Source organism: Heterocephalus glaber, unplaced genomic scaffold (genome assembly GCF_053883595.1).
Source record: "Heterocephalus glaber isolate CG9 unplaced genomic scaffold, H.glaber_assembly_v1.0 deba00001428, whole genome shotgun sequence".
NCBI lineage: Eukaryota > Metazoa > Chordata > Mammalia > Rodentia > Bathyergidae > Heterocephalus > Heterocephalus glaber.
This window is the reverse complement of record NW_028258293.1, coordinates 10,888,121-10,910,246: the sequence shown is the minus strand read 5'-3', so window position 1 is coordinate 10,910,246 and position 22,126 is coordinate 10,888,121. Positions and strand designations below refer to the sequence as shown.

Below are 22,126 nucleotides of genomic sequence, written 5' to 3'. Positions count from 1 at the left end.
ATGACATTTGGTAAAAGGGTGTACCTAAATTGGAGCAAGCCCAAAAGTATCAGAAGCAGCCAAAGAACTCTAGGATAACCTTTCAATAGCCCTGGCCCTCTGCATGTCTTAGTGTCCTCTGCTGGCAATGACCTAAGGTGTTCACGCCTGTGAATAGGGTGGTGTCATGGAAACGGAACAGGATTTGGCTCCCATCAGTTGTGGATTAGCCATGTATGGGCAGATCATTGACCTCCTCCAAGCCCTCACTTCTTTTTCTGTAACATGAGAGACACAGTGTGTTTTAGAACAGTTCTGGCAGATGAGCTCTTCTGAGATGAAGTGAGATGAGGTTCTCAGGCAATAAATTGTAATTATTGTCATCACCAAGAATAATTTGGGCCTCACATGTTCTTTGTTAGAGATGCCACCATTTTGGAGTTGATGCAGCCACTTGGAACCTGTCAGAAACAGGTTGATGCTGGGCTGAGAATAGAAGGTCTGGATTTGTGGTTTTCAGGTGAAGGTGCTGGGCCCCATATAGGCACATTCTTCTGCCTTCTCTGCCCAAGGTTTTACTCACAAGCCTCTGGTTCCTGACCTGAATGGCAAGTGCCTGAACACAGAGAGCAGGCTGGCTACTCTTCCTGATGAATGGAGCCTTTTGTTTAGAGATTAAGGAGCGTGTGTGCTTTCACGGGTGAGTACCCACAATTGTGAGCCTCAGACAGTCTCAAAAATTAACTGGAGGCAGCAGGAACTGCAACTCCATGAGTAAAACAAATGCAGATCATTGGAGATAGTTTCACCTCCTCCTGGGAAAAATAGAGGGGGATCCACAGCCTGTGTGAATGCAAATAAAGTGGTCCAGAACCAAGGGGAAGTGGAGGTTCTGCCTAAGAACCTTGGCAGGATGGGAAGCCTCGTCCATCCAAATGTCCTAAGGCCCAGAGCAGAGTGGAGGAAACGGAAAAGGAAGGCGGGCGATACAGAAGCACATTGGCTATGTCTCCAGAGGCCTGGACTCTTTACTAGGATCAATTGCTACTACTGGTTTGGGGTCCTCCAGCGAGGAGACTTTGTTTTCTCTGGACCTTTCCCCACCCACTTGCGAGGCTCCAAGCATGGTGGTCACCTTTCTTCCCCACCATATACCCAGCTCCCCTGTCCCCATGCCCTGCACTGACTTCCCCTCATCCGTTCACAAAACCTGGCTGCCCACCTTCCTGATGGATCGCTGGCTCCCTCCCTTCTCCTGCATCTTCCTTTAAATGTCTCTTCTTTGGAATGGCCTTTCTTGGTCCTGCTGTTTAAAGTAAAGGCTTCCTAGGACTCTACTGATAGTACCTTGTTTATCTCAGTCATCACCTTCACCACCAAGCCCATAAAGATTTGACTTGCTTGTCTTCCTTTGTAAATAGCTCCATTAGGGCTCAGCCATATTTTTTACTCACCTTTATATTCCCAGTACCCGGTGTGGTGTCTGGTGTTTCAGTGACTATTTTTTTACCTCAAAGCTACATAGTTTCTTATTTTCGTGGAAAATCCCAAACTCCTATACTTGGGAGGTTTTGGTAAAGAGTTCTGGAATATATTTGTTCCTTCCACTATCTACATCATACCCAGTGCTATTCCATGAAAAGCAGTGGTGTGTGTGAGTGTGTGTGTGTGTGTGTGTGTGTGTGTCCATCCATCCGTCTGTCTGTCTATAGTGCTGGGAATTGAATCCAGGGCTTCATGTCATATACTAGGTAAACGCTCTACCACTGATCCACTCCTCAGACCACAGATCTTCTTCTAACTCTTTCTCTTTCCATTCTTACTTGTTCTTCCAGGAGCGTTTTCCTTTCTCCCCTCCTTTCCTCCCTCCCTCCCTTTCTCTGTTTTGCTAATAGCAAGCCATAGAAGGGACCCAAGGTTCACTGGTTCCCTAGTGAAGGAAGCAAAGCCACCCTGTAAAGCTAGACCTTGTATCAACTTCACGCCATAAAACTCAGAAGCAGCTGCCCTTAACCTGGGGGGTTTATGGACAGGCTATAAGGGGTCAGATCTCCCCAAATTTGTATTTAAAATTTTGTTTATGCACCTTTTTTCCTATGGGGATGCAGCCCTGAGTTTCTCAGTCTCTCCAATGGGTCTCTAACTGAATAAACAGCTATGAGGAACCTTTGGGCTCAAGTCCTTGGAACTACCAGAGTCCCCAGAGGACTGCATGAAAGATCCATTTCCACTTTGTCCCCCTGTTGTCACTTGGCCATATTAGTAGTGCTTCAGGCACTGGGAGAATCCAGCTCAGAGCAAAAAAGCAAACAGCACTCAGGTCCCCTGGAAGCCTCCTGTGTGGGGAGAGACGCAGGCTATGGTGGGGTCACAAAGATCATGTGATAGGCGGAAGCCCTAGGGAGGTGACATTCCAAGCAACACCCAAGACGTAGGTGGTCATGGGGAGATAGATGTGGGGAGGAGCTGTCCAGGCAGAAGGCAGCGCAGGGTAAGAAAAGACACCAGGCATGTGGGCAGGCCCCAGAAGTGAGCACAATGAAGGGCAGGGCCAGAGCGGCAGGTGAGAGAGACAGGAGACAGAGCACCTAGGCCCTTCTAGGCCAAGGGAATGAATTGGCATTTTATTCTGAGTAGCTTCCCTGAGACGCCGTTAGAGGGTTTTAAACGGAATGTGACGCGATCCGATGTCCACATAAGAAAGATCACCATTGCTGCTTTGTGGAAGACAGAGCCTAATAGGGCAAGAGGGGAAGCAGGCAATTGGGAAGTGGCTGTTTGCTGGCCAGGGATGATGGTAGCTTGGACCAGGGTCATCTTTGTGGAAAGGCTGTGTAGTGATCAGGTTCAGTTTCTTGGGAGGGGCAGCAATGAGGACTTGTTAATGGGTTGATTATATAGGAAACAAGAAAGGAAGAGCAAATTAGGGTGACTAATGGACAGTCATACACCGTCTGAAAGGAAGTGACAGTGCAGACAGATCGGCAGCTGGAAGTATTAATTTTGTATAAGGATAGATTTCAGATGTGTTGCATGCCCAAGGGGGCCTGGGTAGAGATTACAGACCATAGCATTCTGTCTGTACCTGGCATTTGAAGTCCTGTTGAGGTCACCTAGGAAAAGACCAGGTGGAGCAGAGCAGGGGATTAGAGGTGGAGCCCAAGAGATCTGCAGGAGGGTGAGCGGAGGAGACTGCAAGGCACAGCAGCCCTCGAGGGAGCAAGAGCCAAGTGTGGATAATGGCATGGAGACCGGAGACGCAGCCACTTGGGGAGGAAGAAGCAGGTGCTACCTGCTCCTGAACACTCAGGTAGGGGGAGGCCAGAGGACTGCCCACTGGCTTTGGTGAAAAGAAGCTCTTGATGTTCTTGGGAGAAATAGATGGTGGCCTAGGCCTTGGAGTTGTGGGGACCAAAGTCAGGGCTGAAGCAATACCAGGACAAGAGAAGTGCCAGAGGCTCCTGTGAGGTGTTTTACTGTAATAGGAGGCAGAGTCTCTCCATATTACATATTGCATAACTGTGGAAGGGAATATGGACAGGGAGGGCAAAGATTTAGTTTTGTTTGATGAGACAGGTGGTGTATTTTGCAGCTTGTGTGGCAGGAACAAGTAAAAACAGGAACTGACTACACTGGAGGAGAAGCAAAGTGTCTTCACTACCACTGTTTTAACATAGTAACATGGTTTTAGAGTCATTTCAGAGCTTTTCTGTTTTCTGTCTTTATAAACTGTATTTCAGAGTAAACTTTCCTTCTACTTTTGGATACCAGAGTAGAGTTTATCAGCTACTCTTTGGCTTGAAAAATCCAGCTAACCTGGGAACCTTGTCATCATTGGTAACAATGTTCCTATGGCGGAAAATGTTACTGGTTCTAGTGGGTCATTGGAATTTGTCCTGTGCAAAGGCCAGTCTCAGAAGTGACAGGGGAGGCCAAAGGGTGCTGGCTGTCATACAGTGGGTTGGCCTACCTTCATTTTTCTCTCTGGTTGCCTGGATCAGCCACCCTGATTGCTATCTTTGATAGGATGGAAAAGCTCTGATTCAGCCTGAGCCTGTAGCTGCAAGGAATAGAGCCTTTCATGACAAAGGTGTGATTGTTTTAACCACAGAAAGCTGACTGAGACCCCCTTAATGCATGTTGTGTTGTGCAATGGATTTGCCTTGTGTATAACCAAAATGACCTAGTGTTGTAGATTTATGTGAACATTTGTAAAAAGGAGAAACTCCATTTATTAAACCCTCATTGTTTCCTCTCACTCAGACTAAAAGCCAACAGACTTGCAGGGCTCCAGCCTCCCTGTACCTCAGCCCTCTAGCCTGACCTTCTCCTAGGATTCCTTTGGTTCCCTGATCACTCTGTTGCAGCCATGCATTTTAAAATTTCATTCATTCATTTGTTCGTTCATTTTATGGTACCGGGGATTGAATCCAGGGCCTTTACACTGCACTACATCCCCAGCTTGAGACAGAGTTTTACTAAGTCACGAACTTGCCCAGGTTGGGCTCAAACTTGCAGTTCTCCTGCCTCAGCCTCCCAGAGTGCTGGGATTGCAGGTGTATGCCACTATGGGTGGCTAGCTATGCATTCTTGGACTGAATGTATAGGCTGTATTCTGTCTCCTGGCCTTTGGCATTGGCCAGTTCCTCTCTTGGAAGGATCTCGACCCCGTCCACAGATACATAACCAGCTCCTACAGTGCTTTCAGATTTGGAAGAGCCCTTCCTCCCTGCTGACCTTTCCTATCCACCATCCACCTCATGTGTAATTTCAGACACCCTTCTTTACATCATTTTTTTGGTCTGTAGCATTAATTGGTTTTTTTTCTGGTACTGGGGATCAAACTCAAGACTTGCACTTTCGAGTCAGGCTCAGTGCCACTGAGCTAAATCCCCAGCCCCTAGCATTTATGGTTAACATACTGTATAACTTACATTTAGTCTAATTGACACTCAAAAATAACTTCCCTTTAGGGTAGGGATTGTCTATTTTGTTGACTGCTGCATCCTCAGCACTTAGAACAGAGGTTGCCAGGGAGCAAGGACTCTGTACATCTCCCTCAGCTGAACGAGTGGATGAATGAAGGGAGAGATGTCCCCTGGTTTGTCTTGGTGACTAATTGGGATCTTTACCTGCTAAATGTGCTTAAGGCAAAGGTCAGTTGTAGGAAACAGTGGGAAACCATATAAATGTGCACGTTTCTGCCTGTGTATATATGTGCATACACGCCTGCGTGTGCGTAGTGGCTGCTCTGTTTCCAGATGAACCCAGAGCTCAGCCAGATGCTCATACACTCGTGTTGTAAAGATAAATTTAATTCCGGGGGTCGCATGGAAGGGAAGAGTGCTGTGAAGCATCCTTGTTCACCAAGGACTGTGTCCATCCTGACTTTACTCTTTATGCATCTAGACTGTACCCCTCTGCACCCCAAAGTGATCTCTTCCTGACCCCTCACTCCCACTGCGGACACAAACAGCCGCTTCTCAAGTGGAGGAGGCCCTGGGGATGAGAGTGAATGATTAACTTTCCTCGGGACTCCTTCGAGATTACAATCTCTGCTCCTAGACGAGCTTGCCTGTTCTTTCACCTGGGAAGCCCGAGCTCCTACAGCCCGGCTTTTCCTGTAGGAGGTCCGCTTTATTCCCTGTCCCGGAGGGGGAGGAATGGCTCTTCCTAGCCCCTTTGAAAAGCTTCTATTTGCTGAGCAAACTGACCACACAGAGACCCCCACTGGGAGGCAGTTATCGCTTCCTTTTCTCACCACCCCACACCCCCAGCCCCCAGGAGAAGCAGCCAGGGGTGGGGGAGAGCTCGGCCCAGGGACCGCCTTTGAGGGCTGCCAGGTACCAACTGGTAAGATCTTTGTCGAGGAAGTTAGGGGTCTGGGAGAGCATCCTTGTCCTTCATTTTGAAACAAAAGCTATAACCTAATTTAACTTTTGCAAGTCTCAGTAGTAATACAGTTGTTCATTGTTCCCAGCATCAGTTTACATGGTTCCTCCTGAGTTCCTTGATTACCGGTTTTATAGAGATTAGCTGGGTGCACCCCCTTCCACCCCAGAACTGGGCGTGCTTCAAGCCCACCTCCCCTTCCAGCTTCAGTACCATGGTGCTTCCCGTAGCCCTGCTTCGCTGGCTCTCTTTTAAAAGAAGCACGAAGAAGAACTCATGCGTATTTTCATTGGCACTGCCTCAATGTGACATCACCGGAAATGATGTCCTTTGTTCGTTGTACAAACAGGTATCATTTACTTCCCTTTTAGGTTCAAAAGTTTTTGCTGCAGCATTATCACTTTCATCAAATGCTTTGTGGATGCCAATGAGCTAAGCGATGTTATGGTCTGTAAGCTTTGTGCCGTTAAAAGTAGCGCCCCGAGGGCAGACGCTTTCTTCATTGTTGCCGCACAGTCTGTGGGGATTGAAGATATTTCTCCGCATTCAGATTTTCTCCACCTTGGCCCGCTGTTACAGACTCCCCTGGGCCACCCTGGGCCCTTGTATTCAGTGCTTTACGGTAAGGGCTTGGGAGTTTGGTGTTAGCTTTTGCCCGGCTGAAACTTCACAGCTGACTTGATACCAGCACTCAGCCCTGACCTCTCGCTCCTCCAGCACTTTAAAGGTTAATTTTGTTGGGAGATCGGGTTTCTTTCCTGGGCTGGGCTTCAGTGAAGTCTGCTAGCTAGTCCTTCAGTAGCCCGCTTTGCTGGGTGCCCGGGATTCCCTGACCCCGTGGCTGGGCTGGCTCTTCGGGCTGAAGGAGTTGCCGTCCCACGAGATTCATTCAGCTTCTTTGTCCCATGTTCTCCAGGGACCGCAATGTAGGGAAATGCACTGGCCTGGAGACTTTACCAGGTAGGAAGACTTCCTGAAGATTCCAGGTCCGGGGCGGGTGCGGGGCATGCGTTGCGTTATTGCTCCCTGACTGGTATTAAAAAGCCAGTAGGGCAGCCGCTGAGTGCAGCTGCCAAAAGCACCCTGAGCTGCGTGGTTTGCGTGCGTGCGTGCGTGCGTGTGGGGGGGGGAGGACTACAAACATTCAGCACCTTCCCACCTCCCCACCCCTTTCCTTCTCACCTCGGTGGAGTCGGTGGAAGCCCAGAGGCGTTACCCAAATGTCCTTGGTCCACCACGATGCTTGAATTCTGTCAGTATTTCCAGACCATCCTGTCCAGTTAGGCTGCCGAGCCTGAAAAGCTGGGTGTTGGTCACCCAGCTGTCTTAAATCTTCATTCTTCTTTCCAGATCTTTTGGGGAGCCGCTTCAGCTCTGGGGGAAGGGTGACCTGGAGAAAGGCAGTGTGGCCCCAGGCAAGGGCTGCTCGAGGTTCGGGACCCTGATTAAAATGACTTGCAGTTGGAGGTTTTGTTTGGAATCTACAGAGTCTGGTGAACTTGTGGTTGTGTTTGCTAATACTGCAAATTGCTGGGTGGTTTGTTTGTTTCTGGAAACTAGGCTCCAGGAGAGACGGCCTGGGGGGTTTAAGGACAGGGACTTTTTTTGCTCCATTAGGACCTTGATAGCTGCCCAGGGACACACATTTCTGGGTTTTTTGGGGTTTTTTGGTACTGGGCATCGAACTCTGAATCTTGCGCTTGCCAGTCAGGCGCTGTGCCGCTGAGCTACATTCCTGGCGCACATTTCTGTTTTTCACCAGACAAGGGAAGAAGAAAGCAATGCTCCTGATCACCTTCTCCGTGCTAAGCTCAGTGACTTGCTCAAGATCACACAGCTAGCTAATCGGAGGCAAAGGTGGAATGGGAGCCCAGGCCAACTCCTCAACCCCGCCTTCAACGGTGGGCTTGGCAGATGAGCTCGGGTGTTTTCCTCTGTAGGTGCGACTTGGGTTCCGCTGGATAAAGGACACTGTTGTGGAGGACTGGCCAAAGTGCACATGGTGCTTGCATGGGGCTTCTGCCTGGCCTGGGTTCTGCTTGTTTCTAGGAGGGAGGGGGTCTATGTGCTAAGAAGCCCTAGGATTTAGCTGGCAGTTCCTGGCTGGGTCGGCAGGGTGGGGTCCCAAGTGGAACTCAGATCTGGCAAGGCTGATGATGACCTTGGAGCCTGCCTTGGGCAATTGGGGCTGTGCCCTGCCTTTCAGGGCTGCCTCCCAAGAAGCTGGATTTATTGAGTCCCAGAGGGAGAAGATGTGCACCCAGCGTGTTATTCATGCTGACCCAAGCTGTTGGCAATAGTTCACGTGTGTGTCTGGCGTGCCTGTTTAGCTAGGCTTGAGCTGCTTTTGGGTTGCATAGCTGATTTTTGAGAGGTTGTTTCAAGACCCAAGTTCCCTTCCCTTCCCCTTGGCCCCAGAAAGGGGAAGCTTAAGGGCAAGCCTCTGACAAAGGGCAAAATGAGACAGCCACCTCTTGGGCTGTCCGGAGGCAACTTTGTTCTGTTTTATGCATTCTGGTTCCTGGATCCCTAAGATCTATTGGGAGCTCTGTGTATTGGGACCCACATCCCATTCTACCTACTTAGACTTAAGGTAGCCAGCAATCCCATATATGGAATTTGTCCATCATCCCCTTTTCTTTATTTTAGAAATGTTTTAAAACAACTCTATTCCATTAAGATGTCCTGGGCTTGAATAGCGAGTAGAAATTCTGAGTACATGTATGACCCCGGCCTGTGTAAAAGCATCTCTACTTCTTTCCTTGCATTGAGTCAATGTAGATAAGAAGAGTTTGAGTTTCAGAGTCAGACAGATCTGGATTCAAATCAAGCTCCATTTATGAATTCAGACACCATGAGCAGGTCATTTAGCTTCTACAAGCCCCAATTTCCACACTCGTGAAAAGGGGACGTTAATAATTTGTTCCTGAGAGGATAATGAGAGGAGTTTGTGAGATGATGTACATGAAGTACTTAGCATGGCGCCCAGAAGCTGCCATTGAAGTTCTCTGTCCTGTGTGGTTGCCGTCATTAGCTATGATATGCTGAGTTCTGCCCATGTTTAGTGGAAACATCTCTTCTGGCAAACAGAAAACCAGGGTGGGTTTGTTAAGATCCTTGGTGCTGGCAGGCAGTGGCCCAAGTGTGGGCAGTCCTCTGTGGAGGAGAGAGGGCTTTGTGTAGCTGAGGTCAGCAGACACCCTGGTGCCTATTGTAACAATGAGGGTCTAAGGCATCTGGACCAGAGCTCTGGGGTTTCTAGCCAGACCGGGCCCCTGAAGTCAAAGGGAGGAATTTCACGCTTACTCCAGGGACCACCTACGTGTCCAAGGGGTAAGTTACCAAAATGGGACAAAGGTGCTGTGGGGTGAAACTCAAGCCCTGCGCATTCTGATCACTGCTAAATCCCCCTGGAGCCCTCTTTATGGAGTTCGTGTTTCCCTCTCTCCACTCCGATGACTGGCCTTGCACCTGGCACGGTCTGTAGACGCTGCTTCTCTCCTGGGACATTGTCCATTTATGGCAGCAAGGAGCAAGTTCTCTCACTGGACTTTATTGTCTGTTTATGGCATGTCCTGCACCTCCTTGCTGTAGTCATTGCTGCTCTCCTGCATCCTGGACTGCACCTGACAGAGTTGGTTATCTCTGACAGGCCCGAAGAGGGCTGTGTGCACACCTCCCTGCCTGCCTGCTCCCACAGCGGGCTTATGAGAACTGGGTGTCCCTTCACGGCACTGCAGCACAAGGGGAGAAACTGGGTCTCCCAGAAGTGGAGGTGCTCTGACCAGGTAAATGACAGGCGACAGGCACAGGACTCAAACAGGAATCGATTTTACTTTTTTCTGCAGAGCTAACATTCCCTCCATCTGGAGCCTCCTGAGCTTAATGGTGCCCTTGTCCACTGCTAGGTGAGACTAAATTTGCTGGCATTCATGTCTAAACGCTGTCCTTGCATTAATTCTGATTTATACCCTGGGTCATTCTGCACTAGAACTGTTAGCCGTGTGTGCAGGTCTGAGAGGGGGAACCTAGAGATGTAGCTTGCTTGTGCTTTCTCTCTGTTTCTTTGCTGTGTGTGTGTGTGTGTGTGTGTGTGTGTGTGTGTGTTGCTGGGGATCAAACCCAGGGTTTCCTGCATGCTAAACAAATCTACCACTGAGCTGTATCTCTAGACCATTTGTGATTTTATTTTTGTAATTCAAGTTACCATATCTTTTCTGGTGCAGAGAACTGTGACGTTCTTCCAGTGCACATGGCACATGTCTATTAAAATGTGCCAGTGAGTAAATGCTGGCTGGACACTCGTGGAGCAGCTTCAGGACTCCCAGCTGTTATGACTCTTGGGCCTAGTTTCTACACACCTCAGTTTGCTCATCTCTACAATGGGTGTGATATTAGTATCTACCTCATGTACCTGGAAGAAGATGCTGAGTAACAACAGGACCAGACATAAAGGAAGCTGTTAATCAATGTTGGTTATTATTTTTATCATAGGGTTATAGGATTAAATGAAATACTGCATGTAATGAAAATAGCACGTGATCTGGCAGGACTTTAAACCAATGACTTTAAACCATGTCTGCTACTGAGCATGGTGATGCACGCCTGTAATCTTAGTACTCTGAGAAGCTGAGGCCAGAGGATTGCAAGTTTGACCCCAGCCTGGACAATTTAATGACATGGTGAGACCCTGTCTTAAAATAAAAAATAAACAGGTATATGGAGGTAGTTCACTGAGAAGGCCCTGGATCCAATCCCCAATACAGAATAAAGAAAGAACAGCAAAAGAGAGAAAGTGGGCTACTCTGTTCTCCTTTCCTGACAGACTGTGAAAGTTCAGTCTCCGAAGGGGTCCTCTGCCTTCTTGGAAGGTAGATTTTTCTTGATGGGCACCAGCACTGGTTGGAGGAGGATGCGCCAGGTGGAGCCCGCTGGGGGAAATAGTTAACATACCTGTAGGGTGGGAATGGAGATACCCAGACCATCCCACCCCCAGGGTTTTCTCCTAAGCCTATGGTTGGGCGGGCTCACTCAGCCGCACCAAAGGATCTCATTCCGCTCGGGCCCTGGGCTTTCAGAGGAACAATTGCCTTGAACAATAGCCAGCAAACAAGTTCCACCAGTCTGAGTTTTTTGTAACTTGAATGCAGCTGTCTGGTAGGGGCCTGGAGCACCACCGTGAATGGCCCCTGTGAATGATTCCGGGCCCCAAAGGGAAGATCCGGCAGGTAAGGCCTGGTGGGCCAGCAGTGGGAGTTTAGTCACCTGGAGAGAGGCTGAAAGAGGGTGAGGGCAGCCTGGACTGTTTACAAGGACACCGAGTCCTTGCGAATCTTTGCCCCGTTTGGGGAGGATCAGGAACTTCGCTTTCTGAAGATCGCTTTTCAGAACTGTCCTTCCAACAGTTGTGTGCTAGCCAGCTGCAGTTTTATTAGGGAGCAGAGAAGAGCAAATATATATGTGCAGTCTGATTTTTCTTTTTTTTACATCATTTAGCTTGTCTTCCCTTGAATAAACAACATTATCTCTCCGGGAGTCCATTTAAAAAGCATAATGACCCTCCCTCCCCCTGGAGTCTTCCATAACTCCTCTTCTCCTAGTCTTGCGAAGAGCCAGGGCATAAATCCCAGTGGAAAAAATCCATTTAATCATTTCTCTAACCTTGGGATTCTGTCTCGTTGCTTTGCTTCTGGGAGATAAAATTGTGAATTCAGGACCCATACAGATTCCTGCTCCTTTCAGCAACTCTGTCCCCAAAGAGCACAATATTAAAATGTGTCCAAGCAGGAGATGGCTTGGTTTTATGGAATGTTCACTGTCAAAACACGAGGCAAGGCAGGATTTGTGTGTGAAGCTGGAGTAATTTATAACTCTCTCACCTGCGTTTTTCCTAGCAGATAGCTTGTATTGGGGCTGTTAAAATTGTACTTTAAGCCCTGAGTGGCATTTGAATTCCTGACACAGTGACGTCAGTGGCTCTTATAAGACTCTGAAACTGGATCTCCTGGTTTAATGGCCTCTTCTTTTCTTTCTTTTTTTTGAGGGGGGGGCGTGGCACAGTATTGAGACTGGACCCAGAGGAACCCTACCACTGGGCTACATCCCTAACCCTTTTTATTTTTTATTTTTCTCTTTGGAGACAGGGTCTCACTAAGTGGCCCAGGCTGGCCTCAAACTTGCCGTCCTCCTGCCTCAGCCTTCCTCAGTGCTGGGAATGCAGGCACATGCCAATTCACCCAGCTCCTATTCCATTTTTGAGTGGCTTTTCCGGAGACTTTTGTGGCCCCTTTTCCCTTTACCTCTGTATTTCTCCAGGAGGTGGTAGACTAACAGTTGTGAATTTGAAAGCCTTGGTTCTGGTTAAAGTGCTAGGAGTTGGCTGGGATAAGGTATCTGCTTGGTATGCTTGCCTACCGACTACAGGTGGAGGCTCTTTTGCTACTTGGCTGGTTAGAGGGTGTAGATTTCAAAGCTCATCTCTATATCTATATGTACTGTCTTTCTGATGAGGGCTTCGAGGAGTCATTATACCTCATCCTTCTAGGAAGTTCTGGGTCCCAAGCATCGACTCATCCAGGGGGAAATGCATGTAACGTGCCAAGTACAGTTCCCAGCATCCCTGGCAACACTGTTGGTGGTGACTGAATGCCAGGCAAGACCGAATCTGTTTCTCTGTGGCTAGGTATCCTGATCTGAAAAGCATTCTTGGGTGTGAGTGGCTTGTCATGATTCCACATTAGGGTTTTGCAGACTAAACTGGGGCCACACAGGTAGCCTAGGTGAGCAAGAAGGCTTGTGTGAGAGTTGTGTCAAATGGAAGAGCACATCTGTGTCTCAAGTGGCAGTTACTTAGTGCACACAGCTGGGTAACTGTCATATGTAGAAGATTTGGGAACCTATTTCACATAGTGAAAAAATTCTGTGTGGGCTTCAAAAAATAGTCTGTGGAGTAAAATCAGCAATAAAGAAGCCTAGAGATTGGGAAATGGAGTTGCGAAAAGCTTGCAGGGACCTTTGATACAGCAGAAGAAGGGAATGGAGTTTGCCTGGGGTGCTTCTGGCTGTGGTGATGGCCAGATAGCAGACAGAAGACGCCAGCCCTGGCCCCTCCAGGTCCCTCCCACTCCTGCTCCCCTCCCCTGTGCGACCCTCCTGCACAGGCAGGTAGAATGAAGTGGCCTGGGGCACTTCTAGGTTTCCTGTCATTTTTGCATTTTCCACTCCCAGGTGTGGACCTGTAAATTTGGGCAGTGCTACTTAGGCAGTCAGAGAGCTCATTACTGGGTGTCACAGCGGTGAAGGTGTTTGTAAGAGCCATGAACCTCTAAAAGCATGGGAGTAGCAGCATCCCCATGTTTTCTTGTTTGCGCAGAGCATCCCATGGAGCTAGTTTTCCTTAGAATGCATCTCGGACTCATTGTCTTGGATTTGGGAGATAAGCCAGGAGGGAACGAAGTGATTTTTGTATCCAGAGAGACTTCTAGTGTTGCAGAGATCTGAGGAGAAGGAGACCTGGTGGTTTTCCAGGTATAGGCACAGCTTAGGTTTCTGGCACACTGACTGCTCTGGGGGGTATTGCGGCCACTCCTGCACAACGTGGGCTTCCCTGTGTCACTGCCCCTCCATCACAGCATGCAGTTCCCCTTCCTCTGTTCTGTGGATTACACCGCTGCTCTCCCCTCCTCTGGCTCAGTTGCAGGGTTTCTGGTAACTCAGGGCGAAACTCCCAGCACTCCGGATACCACTGTGGTGGGACCTGTGTGCACCACAGGCTCCTCTGGAATAATATCACGGTGTTGAAAGGCCACAGGGATGGACAGGTACAATTGCAAAGCATGGACTTCTGAGCTTGGATTTATGGGCATCTGTTGCTAACTTCACTTCTCCCTCCCACCAGACCTACTCCTCTCTTGTCGGTCCTCTTTCTTCTTCATAGGATTATAAGAAATTTTAGATACACTAAATTCCTAACCCAAAAGAGCAGACGCAATAAAAGACTTGTGGGATTTTCTCATAATTGCAAGAGGAAATTTGAGACCTTTTCCATCTGTGATGCGAGCTTTTCCCAATAAAGCATTGTATGGTTGCTAGTCTGGTGAAACTGAGGCATAGGAGTTGTGACCGGTCAAAGAATTTAGTAGGAAGGGAGCATGCTCAAAATCCACTTCCGGTGGTGGTGTACGACAGGAGCTTGTCCTTCCTCTCCTGCACCTGTGAATTCAGTTAGGAAGCATCTACAGCATCCATACTGTGTCTCTGGAAATGGAGGGACACAGCACAGAATGAGCTTGGCACCGCTGCAGGGTTGACCTGATGCTTCTCGCAGGCCCAGTTCCCGATCATAAATAAATACTAAGCCACCACAGGGTGGGGCTGAGAGCAGAGAGAGTATGTGCAAATGTTGAATATTCAACATGTGGCTCAGAGAGCCACCACTGTCATTGTGAAAGGCACAAAATACAGACTAAAGGACCATGTATTTTGAAATTAAACAATTTTGCCTTTTTTATTTTTGTTGTTTGGGAGGGAGGTATTGTAGATCGAACCCAGGGTGTCGTACATGCCAACCAAGCACTCTACCACCGAATACATCTCCAGCTTTTTTGAAATTTTATTTTGAGACAGGGGTTGAGTTGTCCAGGCTGGTCTTGGACTCGTGATCCTCTTCCTGCCTCAGCCTCCTAAGTAGCTGGGATTACAAATGTGCGCCATCATGCCTAGTGACAATTTTGCCTTATGAATTCTAACATTGACTCGGTGATATTGGTTGGGATACTTATTTTTTCAACCTTGATTTCCTCCTTTCTAAAATGGGTAGGATACCTACCTTGCTGGTATGAAAAGAGGATTGGAGAGATACGTAAAGATACATGCTAGCTGTCTGACGCATTGCCGTGAGTCCTCCTCAAAATACTTCCCTTCACTTTGTATGCACTTGTCCCACCATCCCTACCACTTCCTGAAGGAGTTTGGGAAGTCCTTTTCTGTGAGCGTCTTTACATGGCTGCCTCAGTGTCCTGAGTCAAAGCCAAATGTTTACCTTTCATGGTCATTTTGACTGAGGAGCAGCCAGCAGTCGCATGATGCCAGACCTGGTGGATAAAGTGGAGGCAAAGACATTGTAATGTTTTACAAGCCTGCCTTTCCACGGGATGCCACGCAACAGCAGCAGCAGCATTCACTGGATTTTTTATCACACCTTGTAAAACTCACTGAAGAGGACTCCTAGAACTGGCCCAGAAAGTAGCAAGAACAATAAGATAAGCGAGATAAATGGCAATGTGTCCTATACTGTAATAAACTTAAAAATTTAAGCCTTCACCTACATTGCTCTCACCCCCTTGCATCCCTGCCACCCCTCAAACAATTGGTAAGATACAAGAGGGTGGGACCCACGCACAAACCAGGGTGGCCACTGTGAGGAGGCGAGTCTTCAGCTGAGATTGAGAACATAAGGAGGCAGAGACAGTGTCTGGGACTGGAGACAGCCGGTGCAAAGCCTGGATGAACTGGGACGGACTCCATGTGACAGGGCCCAGCGTACATTGGAAAGGGGGCTGTAAGACAGGACTGGGGACAGAGGGCTTTGAGGGCAGTGTAGGAGTTTGGGCAGTAAGTACCTGAGTCATTCTGGCTGCCGTGGGAGAATGGATCATTAGGGTGCAGAAGCAGCACACAGAGACCTGCTGGCCTTTTTGCGGTGACCCAGGCAGAGCCCCCTGAACTGCAGGGTGACTGTAGATGCAAAGAGCTGAGCACATTCAGACATATTTTGCAAGATGAGATCCTAGGCCCAGGTGCTGGATTAAGTGTGACCGTGACACTGGGACCTGGGAGCTGGTAAGAAGGAAAGGGGAACAGAGAGCCCTTGCTAGGAGATCCATGTGAGCAGCTAGGAGATGATCCCAGTGAATCCGAAGGTTGGGAAATGAAGGCCTCTATTTTAGCAATTCAGGGATATTAGATTTAGAGCTAAAAATGGACCCGGCTGGTTTCTGCGGCTTCCGGGAGTGGTGTCCGGAGTCCCCTCTCTGTGTGCAGTGAGCCTGGGGAGCGGCCGCCGGCCAGCCTGCCCCATACGCCTGCAGCTTTGCCCCTAAACTGCCTGTTCCTGCTCTGGCCCTGGGCCTGGAAGGAGCTGATGATGTGGAAAGGTCCCGAGGCTGAAAGCAGACCTAGGAGGGCGAGGCTGGTGTCGTGGCCCCTGCTCGTGGGAGCCCCACATGCAGGGCCGGCCCGGGACAGCAGGACGGGGTTGCTGTCACCTCCCAGGCAGACGCTGCGCCCGAGTGGACGCTGCACACAGGTGGACTCCTGTGCCACGGCTGGAGCTCGCCGTGGCGGGGGTTTGTGCTCAGGCTTTGTTTGTCTCAGCAGCTGGGACGACAGCAGCTCCGTCAGCAGCGGCATCAGCGACACCATAGACAACCTCAGCACAGATGACATCAATACCAGCTCCTCCATCAGCTCCTACGCCAACACGCCGGCCTCCTCCCGGAAGAACTTGGATGTGCAGGTATGGAATGTGGGCCCCGGGGCCTTGGGCTGAGAGGACCATCTGGGGAGAGCAGAATCCAAGCTGAGAAGGGGAACCCCAGCCTGGGGAGGCTGAGGCAGGAGGATCACCGAGAGTCTGAGGCCAGCCTAGACTACATTGTGAGTTGAAGGCCAGCCCGAACAGCATAGCAAGACTCTTGCCTGAAAAAACTAACAAACAAAAATGCCACCTGGGCCAGGGATTTAGCTCAGTGGTCCCGCCGCCTGCCTTGCAAGCGCAAGGTCCCGAGTTCGATCCCTGGTACCAAAAGAAAAAGGAAAGAAAAGGATGTCGGGCTCTGTTGGCAGACTTTAGCCTAGAGTGTGTCCTCTCTTCGTTCCTGTGAGCTGCTGCTGTCCCTGGACACTCATCCTGTCTCTCAGTGATGGGTGGGAACAAAGGTTGGGACCAGGAGACCAGTGTGTCCTGGCCTGAGGCAGGGGACAGTCCGTCCTTCGGTGGCCCCGCCATTGTGTTCTGTGTAACCTGCAGGATTACGTTACTTGTAAACATGATTCCAGATCAAAAATGTTTAAACCGCATTATTTCACATGAAATGCGTTTCTGGTTTTTCTTTACAAATCAAGAGCTATTGCTCCAGGTGGCATCAGTCAAAAGACGTACAAGTGTCTGTCTCCTTCATGTGGGTCCCTCTCCCCAGTGTGCCTCAGATCTGCCAGCCAGCTGCACAACTTTAAAATACCCACCTGCCCTGGGGAAGAGGCATCTTTCAGCTCCCCCTAAACTCTCAGGTTTTATGTTTCAAACACAGGGCATTTGGTGTGGGCACCAGCGCTCACCCGCCCGCTCAGCCTTCCCGGGTGCTCAGCAGTGGTCAGTTCCAGCAGCCCATTTCCCTACTGGGAAAGCAAGTGCTGCTCTGAGAGGTGGGGGAGTTGTCCTCACCCAGAACGGTCAGCAAGGTGGTGCTGGCGGAGACAGACCTTTTGTACCACTGGGGAAGCCTGTGTTGGTGAGGTATGGACCCCGGGGGACATCTGCATGGACCTTCTCCACCAGGTCCCCAGGGGAGGGCAGAGTACACGGCCCCTCCCGTTCACACCCCCTCTTCTGGCTGCTCTGACGCTTGGGCTTGGGGTCTCCCGGGCCTTTCCTCTTGGGAGCAGAGCTGAGGGGAGGGCATGTGCTTCTGTCCTGTAGACAGTGGACCCAGCTGCTGGGGATGGCGTCCTGAACCTCTTCTGCAGTGACATTTGCAAGAGGCAAGCGCAGGTCGAGGAGGCAGGGCATCTTGACGTTACCTCCTATGTTTTCACTTGAGCCAGAATTTTTAACTATTCTAGTGGAGCAAGAATGGTTTGTGGTGGTTGTATTAAAAAAAAAACAAAAACTACCCAATAAAAAGAAAAGGACACAAAGTATGTTTATTTTGTAAAATTTACACAGGCTCCCCTTAGCATTGCTCGATTCCTTATAAGAATATTCCATGTCATTAAGCAAGTGTATTTAACAAGACCAAACTCCAAGCCACACTGCCTGGGAGCAGTCCCTGTTAATCAGCGATTAGATACAAATTAGAGACACCCAGCCACCCATGTGAGCCGTACGTCAAATGTCCTGTCCACCAATTTTCCTTCTGGCTCTTTTGTTTTCTCCTGAGACTCATCCCATATTGAAGATGACAAGGAGCACCCAGCACCCAGGCTGCCCTTAGATAGGGGTGCAACACAGGAGAGGTCAGGGGGGACTGTCCTGTCTGCACCCCCTCCCGCAGAGCTAGCTGGAGTGAGTCCCCCTTGGTACCGAGTAAACACCCGCGCTTCCCAAGGATTACCTGTCACCGCCCAGTTGAATGTGGGTAAGGCCAAGGCCCCCATGCCCCTTTTCAGCCCTTTCAGTCCCATCAGAAGAGGTTCGGGAAAGCTGGGCAGAGGGCTGTAGATCAAGAAGTGAGAGGTTTGCTTTCCCTAGGGTAGTTCTTTCCTGTCAGTCTAGCTGTGCCTAAAATATTAAAATAGCAGAGCGTGGTGGTGCTTGTTTGCAATCCCTGTGGTCTAGACACTGAGGCAGGAGGGTTGCCGTGAGTTCGAGGCCAGCCTGGGCGACGTAGTGGGACCCTTTCTCGAAAAAAACAAAAAATTAAAACTGAAATCGCAGGTCTTGGATAGCAGAAGCACACCGCAGTTAGGGAGTTCTCTGCCGTTGGTGTCCTGAAGTGGATTTTTAGCGCGGGTCTCTTTGTTCCCCAGAAGGGAGCATCTCACAACATCCGAACCAGTGTAATTCTCAGCTTCCTGCCTTCTCCCCTCCAGCCCTGAGGAAGGCTAAGGGCCATGACTCCTCTCCCAGCCTCCTCCACTCCACCTCCAGAGGGTGTGCAGTGCACCCTGCCCAGGGCCACCCCTCTGCAGCTCATTCAGTTCTGTCACCTGCTGGCTCCCCCGGGGTGGCCTGGGACCAGGTGAGGAAGCCAGCCGAGGCCAGGCTGCTGTCTGGGCTCACATGTGGGGAACTCGGACATTATTGTCTGGCAAGACTGGTGCAGGGATTGAAGGAGCAGGAAGAGGCCCTCAGGACGGAGGGTCCCTTTGTCTGGGACGTCAAGGACCACTGGGGTGGCTCCAGAGGGTTTGCATGGCCAGCTGACCCAGTCCCCGAGGGCTGAGGCCCCCGAGCTGAGGACAGACCTCCTCCAGGGCAGCTGGTGAGTCCAGGGACAGCCAGACTGGTGTCTCGGGAGTCACTAAGTCAGGTGTGACATCCTCGCTTAAGCTAATCCGTGTGTCCCTAAAATAGCGGAAGTAGACTGAGCTGGGTGAGCTTGAGAGCAGCTTGGAGACTCTGTATCTGAATGTGTGTCTTCCAGTGCCTGAGACTTGAGGTTGTTCAGCAGTTCCTCACACCCCGTCTCCATCCATCCCTTTCTGCTCTCTTTCCCCTCCCCCCTCCCTCCCTCCCCCTCCCTCCCTCCCTCCCTCCCCCCCCTCCCTCCCTCCCTCTCCCCTCCCCTCCCCCCCTTCCTTTCTTCCTCTGGATTTCCTGCCCTTTCTCCCTCTTCCATCCAGGTTGATAACCTAACGTTTCCCATGTTCTTGATGAACTTTGCTTGTAGTTTCAGGGCATTTCACATTGTCATGTGCAGCAGTTTGGTAGGGGGCCACGTGTTAGTGGCAGAGGACTGACGCACATCTCCTCCCTTGTTGTCGTCAGTGCATTCCTGGACTGTTTAGAGCTTTCTCTCTGTTTTGTGGAAGGCACCATTCTAAGGGCAGGGTAGCACATGTCAAGATGTCCCCGCACTGTCAATGTTTGGGAAGTTTACTAAAATATATGGGGGAAAGGATGCTTCCTGATCAGTTTACCTTTTGCTCATCGGGGAAATGCAGTTCTGAAATATGTGGCCAAGATTCCTGTTCTGAGAGGCCACGAATGGCACTGGAGTCCCCTGCATGTGCCCTGACTTAGGGTGACTTAGCTGGAGCGAGGGGACCCCACTTGCTGGGAGCTGCTCTCCTGGCTGGGAAGTTACTTTTCCTATGCAAGCCTGGGTTCACATGGTCTGTGAAATATGGACAATAATCCAGCCTCGGAAGACAGATGAGCTAAGAACATGTGTTGTGGGACACGGTCCCCAGTGTCACAAGTGGCCAGAGGCAACGCTGGTAGCACTAATGATTTCCATTGTCAGGGGGCTCAGACTTTAGCTAGATCATCCTCTGGATGAGTTGGGGTCCAGGACTGAGAAGGGAGTGTCCCTGGCCTCTGTGGCTTGTGGCCATAGCAGGAAGACAAGTAAGTAGCCTGTTCACCCTTGCAAAAGACAAAACTGGGATAAGCGCTCACAATGCACCTGAATGCCAGGGGTTTTCAGAGGTGGGAGAGTTGGTAACAAAAAGAGACACTTTTCTGAGGGTCTCTCCACCTCGAGCTCCTTGAGTTCACCATCCCCACCGTAGGAGGCCTGTTCACTGTTAACCCCATCTCATACACAGTGCAACAGTCTCAGAGATGTTTAGCAACTTTTGCCAGGTCACGCAGCAAACAGGTGGCAGCGCCTAGCACTTGAACACCAAAGCCCGTGCCCTCCCCGCCGGGTCATGCCAGAATTCCCTTTCCTCCGGCCTCACCCCAGTCCACCCTCCCGCTCTCCAAAGCCCAGCCTCCCTTCGGGGTCCCTTCTGGCTTATTTCCCCACCTTCCCACCAGGCTGTGGAATGGTTCGGGAGACTGCCAAGTGGAGGCAGAAGGAATCCTTTAGAAGCTGAGCGTGGTGGTGGTGCACTCCTGTAATCCCAGCACTCTGGGAGTCGGAGGCAGGAAAATCTCAAGCTTGAACCTACCGTGGGAAGCTTAGACTGTGTCTGAAAAAAGAAGGAAAAAGGCTGGGGTGGAGCTTAGTGTGAAAGCCCTAGGTTTGATCCCCAGTGCTGGATGGGGCGGGGGGGGGGGGGCTTGGGACAGAGGAGCCATAGAGGTGGGAATGCGGGGCCCAAGTCTTGAAGGGAGACCAGGGTCCAGATCTGCCTGCAGCGCAGTGTGGATGGCCTGCCGGGCCTTCTCTTACCGCTCTGGGAGCACAGAGGCTGGGACTTAGTCACTGTTAACTCTGAGAGGTATCACCAGCGGTTTGGTACATAGCTTAGGATGGACTTGCCAAGGAGATGTGAACTCAAAACTAAGACAGTATCCCAGGACAAATGCCCAGCCATTCAAAGTAGAGCAGAGAAGGCTACCATCCTGGACCCAGGTAGTGAGTGTGAAGGCTGGAGGATTATTCTTCACAGACAGATAGAGAACGAGAAAGAAGCTGCGATCCTGGGCCAGGGACCTGTGCCCTCTCTCTGCCCGTGGTGGAATTGGAGTCCTAAGGGCCCCCTCACCCAGGGGCTGGGCTGGAGCCACCCTAGGGCTGGGGCGGGAGTGTAGCCACCCAGCCCACCGGTATAGAATGGGAATGCATGGGTGTCAGGATAGTATTGGGTGTACAGGGAATGTGGAAATTCTTTTGTCTGGGGACTTAGAGAACCGATGAATGCAGTGAGGCCTGAGGGTTATAATGTGGGCTCTGGCATTAGCAACATGGAATACCTACATCATTAGTACTTTTACTGTGTGATTTTTAGGCAACTTTATTTTCCCCTCTATGCCTCAGTCTCCCTGGGTAAAACTGAGACTGTGAGCCGCTACTTATTGCTGATGCTGATAAAACTTAAAGGCACCTACAGAACACTTTAGTTCCACACTTGGCACCTAGTAAGGGCTCAATAAGTTTTGTCACTTGCTACTATTATTAGCACCATTACAATTTAATTGGGGAAATAGGTTTAAGAACATCGAAGAAGAAGTAATTCGGTAACCTCATATGGAATGTGTTAAATTTACAGTACATTTTAGAGCACACTAGAATGTTAGAATGTACTTAAATGTAAACTCCATGAGGTTGAAGACTTCAATTTATTTATTGTCATATTCCCTGTGCAAATGAGTTTACCCAGCACACAGTGGTACCCAAGAAATACTTGTTAAGCAAACACTTCCAAAGCCAAGCTTTCCCTGCCCCCTGGCCTTTGCACATGCGATTCCTGCTCCCTGACATGCTTTTCCCCAGCTTCATGTAGTAAGTTTCTTCCTCTTTAGATCACTTCTTCCAAAAGTTCTTAGCTGACCACTACTTCACATCTCATCATCATGATCTCAATTAGGTCAAGGTCAGTGTTTGTACTTCTCATTGAAACCCTTTGCCCTTTTCCTTATAAG

At 50.0% G+C, this 22,126-nt stretch overlaps 1 protein-coding gene across 19 annotated transcripts in view; it reads left to right on the top strand.

Annotated features, from left to right (window-relative positions):
- Nav2 (neuron navigator 2) overlaps positions 1–22,126 on the top strand; it is a 665,125-nt gene that overhangs the window by 576,357 nt on the left and 66,642 nt on the right. For 15 of the 19 annotated variants that reach the window (XR_015451332.1, XM_087211232.1, XM_087211229.1 and 12 more), the window contains one exon: positions 16,246–16,387. Coding sequence is in view for 18 of the 19 variants with exons in the window: in XM_087211232.1 (XP_087067358.1) it covers positions 16,246–16,387 (142 nt within the window). In the remaining variant the exon portion in view is untranslated. The remainder of the gene's footprint in view (positions 1–16,245; positions 16,388–22,126) is intronic. The other 4 variants (XM_087211228.1, XM_087211224.1, XM_087211222.1 and 1 more) reach the window with 1 other exon arrangement.